The sequence below is a fragment of the Gracilinanus agilis genome, chromosome 3, assembly GCF_016433145.1.
Source record: "Gracilinanus agilis isolate LMUSP501 chromosome 3, AgileGrace, whole genome shotgun sequence".
NCBI classification, from domain to species: Eukaryota; Metazoa; Chordata; class Mammalia; order Didelphimorphia; family Didelphidae; genus Gracilinanus; species Gracilinanus agilis.
This window is the reverse complement of record NC_058132.1, coordinates 86,438,679-86,448,090: the sequence shown is the minus strand read 5'-3', so window position 1 is coordinate 86,448,090 and position 9,412 is coordinate 86,438,679. Positions and strand designations below refer to the sequence as shown.

Here is a 9,412-nt window from a genome sequence, read left to right as displayed (position 1 = left end):
GTGAGACAGGTGCTCCACCATTTATACCCTAGTAACTGATGATAAGGGACTTAGCTTCAACATGCTATCTGCTATACTTCTATGCTTCCTGGTGCAGGGAAACTTCTCCATACCTTCCCCTCCAAAAATCCTTCTTTTCTCTTTGTCCTTCCTCTCTTCTTTCTCACAAACCTGTCCAGATTTTCTTTCCCTCCTGCCCCACCAAAACCCTTAGATTCCCCCTCCAACCTGTATCCTTCCTCCATGCAACCCTCCTAAAATTACAAGATCACAGAATTTAGAATTAATTGGAAGGTACTTTTATCATTAACTCAGTGGTGTCAAACTCAAGTAGAAACAGATCCCCACTAGTTGTATATTGACTTAGAAAATCACAAATTAACATCATCTGTGTTGTATTTTTACTTATTTTGTTAGACATTTCCCAATTATATATATTCCCAATATGTATTTTTTTTTAATCTGGTTCAGACTGCATTCAGGAGTTTTGCAGACTATGACTGACACTTCTGATCTAGTCTTGCTCCTTCATTGAGGAAACTAAGGACCAGAGAGACTAAGAGGTTTGTCCAAGATTACACAGGTAGTAACAGAGTTGCTGTTTAATCTAGACCTCCTTAATCCAAATCCATGTTCTCTCTGCTGTGCCACCCTGACACATCTTCTCTCAGAACTCCCAAACCTCAGAATCTTCCTTTTCTTCCTCATCCATCCCAGAATTCTAATGCATAACATCACCTGAATCTTTCTTCCCTTGATATACCTTCCTTTCCCCCTTCTGTTGCCTCTCTCAAGAATTTTTTTTTCCTTTAGAACCTACTCAGAATTCTCTCACCCTCACAAATCTTCCTCCAGGATCAACTTTATTTCCCCTCCCCCACATAGACTGCCTAGAATTCTTCCTTATGTAGAAACCCCCAAAATCATCCTCCCAGGTCCTCTATAATCCTTCCACCTTCAAATCTTCATGCCTCACCAGAATAGCCTACAAGATACTGTTTCTCCTCCCACCTTCCCTAGAATCTGAGAGTTCCTTTTCTCCTCACAAGCCCCACAATCTATTTCCTCCTCACCCCTTATACCACCATCATAAACTACCCAGAATCTTCTTTTTCCTACAGGACCTCCACCTCTAAGAATTATTTTCTCTCAGATATACCTCAAAATCTTTCCTCTTACATTGTTTCCCTAGAATCTCTACTCTCTCTGATTCCCTACCCTTTTTCTTCCTACCCCATTCTATTTTTCTGTCCCCTAGTATTTTCTTGCTCCTCTCTGAGATGCACTCCGCCTTCCTTCATAAATCCTCAAGCCTCACCATTTCCTTCTCAAAGGTTCCCCAAAATCTTCCCCATTAATTCTTCCCCTACATATCCTACCCCAAAATGTTCCTACCTCATCAACCCTTCAAGAATCCCTCTTCACCAGCTGTTTTCATATCTTCTCCCTCTTTGATTTCACCCGCATCTTCTTTAACCCTGCAGATCCTCCTTAGAATGCTCCTCCACTAATTCTGCTGAATCCTCCCCCATAAAATTTACTTTCCCCTCAATATCCTCCATCTCATGGCCTCCTAAAATCTTTAGCTTAATTATCCCCATCAAAATATCTATTTCCTCTGACCCCCAGAGAATTATCCTTATCTGCTATCCTATAAAATAATTTTCTTCTAATAGACCTGGTAGAATCTTTCTCATCCCAGAATCATCCTCTACCCATAGGCCTAGACTCTAGCACCATGAGTCAAGACTCCAAAGTGAATACCAAAGAGTCCTCTCCTCAGGCATCTTCCAAACCCAGGTGAGAGGGGAGGGGACCCTAAGAGATATGTTTTGGGGGAGGTAAATGAGAAATGATAATGATTAAAAAGAGATTAGGAAAGTAATGGTAAGGAGGAGTCTCAGAGCCCAAATACTTGGGAGATGAGAGGAGGGGAGGGGATTTGTTTCCACTATGAACACTGAGCCCTTGATCCCCTAAACCTCTCTTCTTGGGGGCCTTCCTCAGTGTTCATACTCTAAAATTCTCTCTACCACCTCTAGGAGGAAAGTGCCTGTCCTGGATCCATCAGGGGACCAGTATTATTGGTGGCTCAACACCATGGTATTCCCAGTCATGTACAACCTCATAATCCTTGTCTGCAGGTGAGAGGGGAAAAAGGTACAGAACGGTACTTGGAAAGGTCTGAGGATGTAAAAAGGGGGTTTTATTGTGCTGCTTTGGGGAGACTGGGAAGAATAGAGGGGTTCTCACTACTAGGGCTCTAGGTCAAAACCAGCTACAGCCAGGTCCCTCTCCAAATATTCTCTCCTTTATCCCCAGAGCCTGCTTCCCAGACCTCCAACATAGTTACTTGGTGGCCTGGCTGGTCTTGGACTATATAAGTGACCTGCTCTACTTAGTGGACATCTTCGTGCGCTTCCACACTGGTCAGTGATATCTCAGCCTAGATTCCCCAGATGCCTTAGAAAGTCCCTGCTGTTTTCACTCCAACTTTTTGATTCCTGTTGATCTCTCTCATCAAACCCTCTTTACCTATGATTCAACTCAAAAAATATTCATCAAGTACCTACAATGTGTAAGGCACTGTGCAAGATACTAGGGATACAAAGCCAGGCTGAACCTCAAAGAATATACATTCTATTGGAGGGAAATGGGTGTTGAAACTGTTAATAAACCTTGTACACAATTAAAGTAAATATAAGACAATTTATACAGGGAGAGAGGGCTAACAATCAGGTGGGTTGGGGAAGGCTTCTAGTATAAGGTAGTACCTCAGCTGATTTATATGGGAAGGTTATATGCTAAGAGGCAGAACTATAGAGGGAGTAATACATTCTACGCATGAGTGATAACACCCCTGCAAAAGCATGGAGATGAGATCAAATGTTAAATACTGTGAAAAGCTAAAAATGCACAGATGAATTCCCCCATTAGCCCCCAATGATGCCTGCTAACCTCTATATCAGCCTTGAAAACTTATACAGGACCCACTTTGTCCCATCTCCAATCCTGGGGCTAACCCTGCACTCCCTTTCTAACCTCAGGGTTCCTGGAACAGGGCATCTTGGTACTGGACAAGGGCCAGATCTCACGGCGCTATGTGCGCACATCAAGCTTCTTGTTGGATATACTGTCCCTGGTGCCCACAGACTTGGCATACTTGCGCCTGGGCCCACATACACCTACACTGAGGCTCAATCGTTTCCTCCGAGTCCCACGCCTTTTTGAAGCCTTTGACCGAACAGAGACACGTACAGCATATCCAAATGCCTTCCGAATTGCCAAACTTATGCTCTATATCTTTGTTGTCATCCACTGGAATAGCTGTCTGTATTTTGCATTGTCAAGGTACCTAGGCTTTGGGCGAGATGCCTGGGTATATCCTGACCCAGCACAGCCAGGCTTCGACCGACTTCGTCGCCAGTACCTTTACAGTTTCTACTTCTCTACACTCATCCTCACCACTGTAGGTGATACTCCACTGCCAGCCCGAGAGGAGGAGTATCTTTTTATGGTGGGTGATTTCTTGCTGGCTGTCATGGGCTTTGCCACTATAATGGGTAGCATGAGCTCAGTCATCTATAACATGAACACAGCTGATGCAGCCTTCTACCCTGACCATGCACTTGTCAAGAAATACATGAAGCTACAGCATGTCAATCGCAGACTAGAGCGTCGTGTCATTGACTGGTGAGATTCCAACTACTGAGAAAGTGGGAGGTGTTGGGGCAAGAGGAAGCACTTGACCATAAGAACTCAATAAATGTCTAATATTAATTGGAGAAGAAGATGAGTTTGCAAAATATAATGTATCCTTTACTGGTGAGAAGTCAGTCACAGGAAGAAAAGCACTAGAGGGTCCATCGGGGGCAAGAAAGGGTTCGGAAGCAAAGGATATGTCATTGACTTTTGGAGTCATTGCAACAGGAGTATGGAGGTACAAGGGAGAAAATGGGAAAGGACAGGAAAGAAAGGCAAATGCAGGGCAAGGAAGATAGTGGAGGAATTTCCCAAGAAACTGGGAGAGGAGATATCAACCTTGAAAACCACTGCTCACAGAAAAAGAGGTATTGTCATGTGGTAGAAAAATCGCTGGATTTAGAGTTAGAGGTGCTGGTTTTGAATCTGAGTTCTGCTAATACTTCTGAGACCTCAGAAATAATGATAACCTTGAGTAAGCAACTGAACCATTCTGTGTCTCAATTTCCCATCTGCAAAAGGAAGTTGGACTCTTAAGTCCCTTCTAACCCTAAATCCTATAATTCTATGATGTCAAAGAGATTCTTATTTAGGAATGGTCTTTTAACTTTGAATTTTGGGGATTCTGTGAGTCAATCAGTCTATCAACAAACATTTTTTCAACATGTATTATGTTTTAGGCAATATGCTAAACACTAGAGATATAAAGAAAAACAAAAAATACTAATCCTCATCCTTTAAGAACTCACATTCTGATAGGGGAAACAACGTGTAAATAATCAGATACATATGAGATATAAACAGAATAAAAGGAGGAGACATTAGTGGCTTGGAGGTCTAGGAATGATCTCTTGCAAAGGGTGGTATTTGAGCTGAGTCTTGAAGGAAGTTAGGGAAAACTAAGAGGAGGCAGCCTTCCAGGCTTAGGGGATAGCCCTTGCATAGGCATGGAGATGGAAAATGAAATTTCTTTTTCAGGGAGCTACAGATAAGCCAGTGTAGCAGGATGATTGAATTCGTAGGAGGAAGGAAGGTGTTAAAAGGATAGAAATGTAGAAAGGAATTAAGTTATAAAGAGCTTTAAATGCTCTTTATAAAGAGGTTAACCGGAGGTGATTTTTTTCTAAAGCATTTATTTAACTTTTCCCCCTGCTCCCACTCCCCTACTCAGGTAGCTCTCTTGGCTCTCTTTTATCTCTAGGATAGATTCTACAAATAGTATCTACAAGCTAGAGCTGGAAGGGTATATAGAAATTCTATACATTCCATTAGCACTTAAGTTCTTTGAGGGTAGAACAGTTTTCACTTTTTCCTTATATTCTCAGTCCATAGCACAGTGCTTAGCACAGAGTAAAAGCCTAATTAGTGCTTGTTGCATTTTATAGATGAAAACTGTAGCCCCAAAACAGAAGTGATCTGCCAAAGTTCCTACAGATAAATTAGTAGTCAGAATTGGAACAGAGAGTTTTTAACTCCAAATCCATAACCCTTTTTTTTTTTTTTTTTTTTTTTTTAGTAAAGTTAATAAAGTCAGAATTGGAACAGAGTGTTTTTAACTCCAAATCCATAACCCCTCCTACCACACTGAACTTGCCCTGCACATAGTCCTGGGACTGTTAAATTCCCAGACTTTGGCATGGTGTGTGAAGAAGCTCTACTTCACACCTTACCTGAGAACTTCCTGATTGAAGGCCAGGCTCAGCTTAGGTCCTAGTAGACACTAGAAGAAGCTGTATATAGATTAATAATAATAATAGCTAGTGTTGATATAGTTCTTTAAAATCTTCAAAGTGGTCTGCATAAATTATCTCAGAGCTGAGAAAAATGTTAGCATGCACAAAACAGTAAAGACACAGGAAGAGAAGGATTGGGACATATTTACTTATTTGTTCATTTGTTTGCTTATTTAATTGATTAATTTAGAATAGTTTTCCATGGTTACATGATTCATATTCTTTCCCTCCTCTCCTCCTACCCCTCTCCTGTAGCCAGTGAGCCATTCCACTGGGTTTTACATGTATCATTGATCAAGAACTATTTCCATATTATTAATATTTGCAATAGAGTGATCATTTAGAGTCTACTTCCCCAATCATATCCCCATCGACCTATGTGATCAAGAAAATGTTTTTCTTCTGTGTTTCTACTCCCACAATTCTTTCTCTGGATGTGGATAGCGTTCTTTCTCATTAGTACCTTAGAATTTTCCCATACCATTGCTTTGCTGCTAGTAGAGAAGTCCATTACATTCAATTGTACCACAGTGTATCCATCTCTGTAATGTTCTCCTGATTCTGCTCCTTTTACTCTGCATCAATTCCTGGAGGTCTTTCCAGTTCACATGGAATTCCTCCAGTTCATTATTCCTTTTAGTATAATAGTATTCCATCACCAACAGATACCACAATTTGTTCAGCCATTCCCCATTGAAGGGCATCCCCTCATTTTCCAATTTTTTGCCATCACAAAGAGCACAGATATAAATGTTTTTGTACACGTATTTTCCCTTATTATCTCTTTGGGGTACAAACCCAGCAGTGCTATGGCTGGATCAAAAGGCAGGCAGTCATTTAAAACCCTTTGAGCATAATTCCAAATTGCCTTCCAGAATTGTTGGATCAATTCACAATTCTACCAGCAATGCATTAATGTCGATTGGGACATATTTAACTGAAAAAGAGAAAACTTAGGGAACATGTGACCAATATTTTCAAGAATCTGAAGAGCAGCTGTAAGATAGAAGAAGAATCAACTTTATTCTGCTTGGCAGAGTTAGAACCAATGAACAGAAGCTGCAGAGAAGCAGATTTCAGTTCCAGATTTAAAAAAAAATACTTTCTATAAGTTAGTCACCCCAAAGGGGAATTGATTCTTTGAGAGACAGTTCCTATTGTTGGAGGACTTCGAGGTAAGGTTAGGTCACACTACTCCATCTGTGCTGCTGTAAAAGGGATTCTGATAGAGGTATCAATTAGACTTAGATACCGTTAGACTATTAGCTTCCAAGGTCTGAGATTCTGTGACTCTTATTTTTTAAACCCTTACTTTTCTGGTCTAGTAACTTACTTTCTAATATAAAAGGGTACGAGTTAGGCAAATGGGGTTATGTAGTTTGCCCAGGGTCATACATAGCTAGGAAGTATCTGATGCCAGATTTGAACCCAGAACCTCCTGATAACAGGCCTGGCACTCTGTCTCCTGTGCCACCAAGCTGCCCCAATTCTGTGATTCTTAAAGGAGGCAGGATCTTATCTGGTCCCCATAAAGGAACAAGTATTGTTGGGTCAGGCAGAGCACCTGAGTTTGAGCAGACAGCAGGTGTGGGTCATGCGGCATTTGCCCCTGGCCCACCACCACCTTTTGCTACTACTTTAGGTACCAACACCTACAGATTAACAAGAAAATGACAAATGAGGTGGCAATTCTGCAGCACCTGCCTGAGCGTCTGCGGGCTGAAGTTGCTGTGTCAGTGCACCTACCCACCCTCAGCCGTGTGCAGATTTTCCAGAACTGTGAGGCCAGCCTCCTGGAGGAGCTCGTGCTAAAGCTACAACCCCAGACCTATTCACCAGGAGAATATGTGTGCCGTAAGGGGGATATTGGCCGTGAGATGTACATCATCCGAGAAGGCCAGTTGGCTGTGGTGGCTGATGATGGTGTTACCCAATATGCAGTGCTGGGTGCTGGGCTTTACTTCGGGGAGATCAGCATCATAAATATCAAAGGTAAGTGAGTGGGGGTTGGCTCAAATGATAACCTAGGAAAGCAACACCTGGTTCCATGTAAGGGTAAGACTGCTCTAGGTCAGCATTGGCAAAGATTTTTGAGTTCACATGCCCAGAGGGAAACTTCAAGCTGTGTGTGAGCCCCCTGCATTACCCAAGAGAACAGAGGGAGGAAGTGCTTGCTTTGAGTGGCTGGCCAAAGGGGTGGGGCATGCAAAAAATGTCCTCTGGTGCTGGGAAGAAGGGGAATGGAGCAGCTCCCCTTGGCTTCACGAACACTTCTCTAGGTCCTGAGATTAGAGGGACTCATGACTCAAAGACCTAGGGCCATGTTGGTGAAGCCATGGCATGCGTGCAGAGGGGGCTCTCCATTCTCCCTCTCCACCACACCTAGGACAATATTCACATGCTCTGGCCCTCTGTCTAGCAGCCCAATGCGAGCACTTCCTTCCTCCACTGTCTGGAATAATGCAAGGGGCTCACAGGCAACATGAAGCTGCAGTTTGGGCACATGATCTCTAAAAGGTTCATCAACACTGACCTAGGCTGTGTTGGGTGGGAGTGCAGGGATTGGTGACGAGTCCTAAGGAAGGGACTCCTGATTCAGTACCTGAAAAGAGGGGTTACCTGAAAAGAGGGGTTACCTGAAAAGAGGGGTTACCTAGAGGCGGCCTTTGGAGAGAAGGCCCAAGAGAAGAGTCTGTTCTCCAGGTATTGTAGCCAATAAAACAATGTGTGGAAGAGTCTTTCCTGGGAAAGAGGGCCAGATAAAAGGCTTTAACTGGTGAGGGGGAGGCTGAACCTTGAGGGAGCAACCATAGGAATGGAGGAGCCTTAGTTGTGGGGAAAGGACTTGACCTCCCATATACCCACTCACAGTTCATCCCTTGGGTCACTCTGTACAACTGTGTCCTACTTACCATTCCACCACAGGGAATATGTCTGGTAATCGTCGGACTGCAAACATCAAGAGTCTGGGCTATTCAGACCTGTTCTGCCTAAGTAAGGAGGACCTACGAGAGGTGCTGAGTGAGTACCCACAAGCACAGGCTGTCATGGAGGAGAAGGGCCGAGAGATCCTGCTTAAGATGAACAAGCTGGATGTGAATGCGGAGGCAGCTGAGATAGCACTGCAGGAGGCTGTGGACAACCGCCTGCGTGGTCTTGATCAGCAGCTGGATGAGCTGCAGACCAAGTTTGCCCGCCTTCTGGCTGAACTAGAGTCCAGTGCCCTCAAGTTAGCATATCGCATTGAGCGACTAGAGTGGCAGACTCGTGAGTGGCCTGCCCCTGAGGAGACTGAAGTAGGGGTTGAAGATGATGGGGATGGGAAGGTGGGGGAGGCCTCCTAGGCTCAAGATCTCACACATACACAAACACACACACATTCCCCCTTGACTTAAACTTTAGGATAATTTGTGACCCTCACCTGTAGATGACACAAACCTCAGAGGAGCCCCAGATATAGGAAACTCTATCTATAAACACCCTCAGCATCTCAACAACCAGACAACATTGGCAGTGAGAGTTACTCCCCTTTGTCCAAAAGTGGAAAGAGATGAAAAAACTCGTACTTAACCACCCTATGCACTGCCACAAACTTAGTTTCCAGGACATAGTCATTAGTACATAGTAAGCCACTAACAATTCAGATAGAAGCACCAGTGTGGGGCTAACTCATGAATACACATTGAAGTTCTCACACACATTCATACCTGTCTTCTCAGTCTCTTGCAGAAAGAGTCACAGTCACATTTCCTCTGAAAACATGTGCATAGTCACATTATATGTTTATATATAATTTATATATTCCCCCAAATGGCAAGTATTTAGAGCAAAATAGTAAAATAAATAACAAAGGAAAGGAAAATAGTGAACATTCTTGGCCTCCCCTATAGATAGGTGGCTTCTACCATGCAGGAGAAAACACTTCCATGAAAAGGCCATGTACACCCTTCTAAGTCTCACATATATTTCTCTATCAC

General features: G+C 43.2%; 1 protein-coding gene across 1 annotated transcript; it reads left to right on the top strand.

Annotated features, from left to right (window-relative positions):
• Positions 1-1,738: 1,738 nt before the first annotated feature.
• On the top strand, positions 1,739-8,779 carry CNGA4 (cyclic nucleotide gated channel subunit alpha 4). The gene is made up of 6 exons (XM_044665843.1): positions 1,739-1,800; positions 2,043-2,144; positions 2,323-2,429; positions 3,048-3,693; positions 7,078-7,427; positions 8,361-8,779. Exons 1-6 carry the CDS (start codon positions 1,739-1,741, stop codon positions 8,777-8,779), a joined length of 1,686 nt encoding a protein of 561 aa, XP_044521778.1.
• The last annotated feature ends 633 nt before the right edge of the window (positions 8,780-9,412 follow it).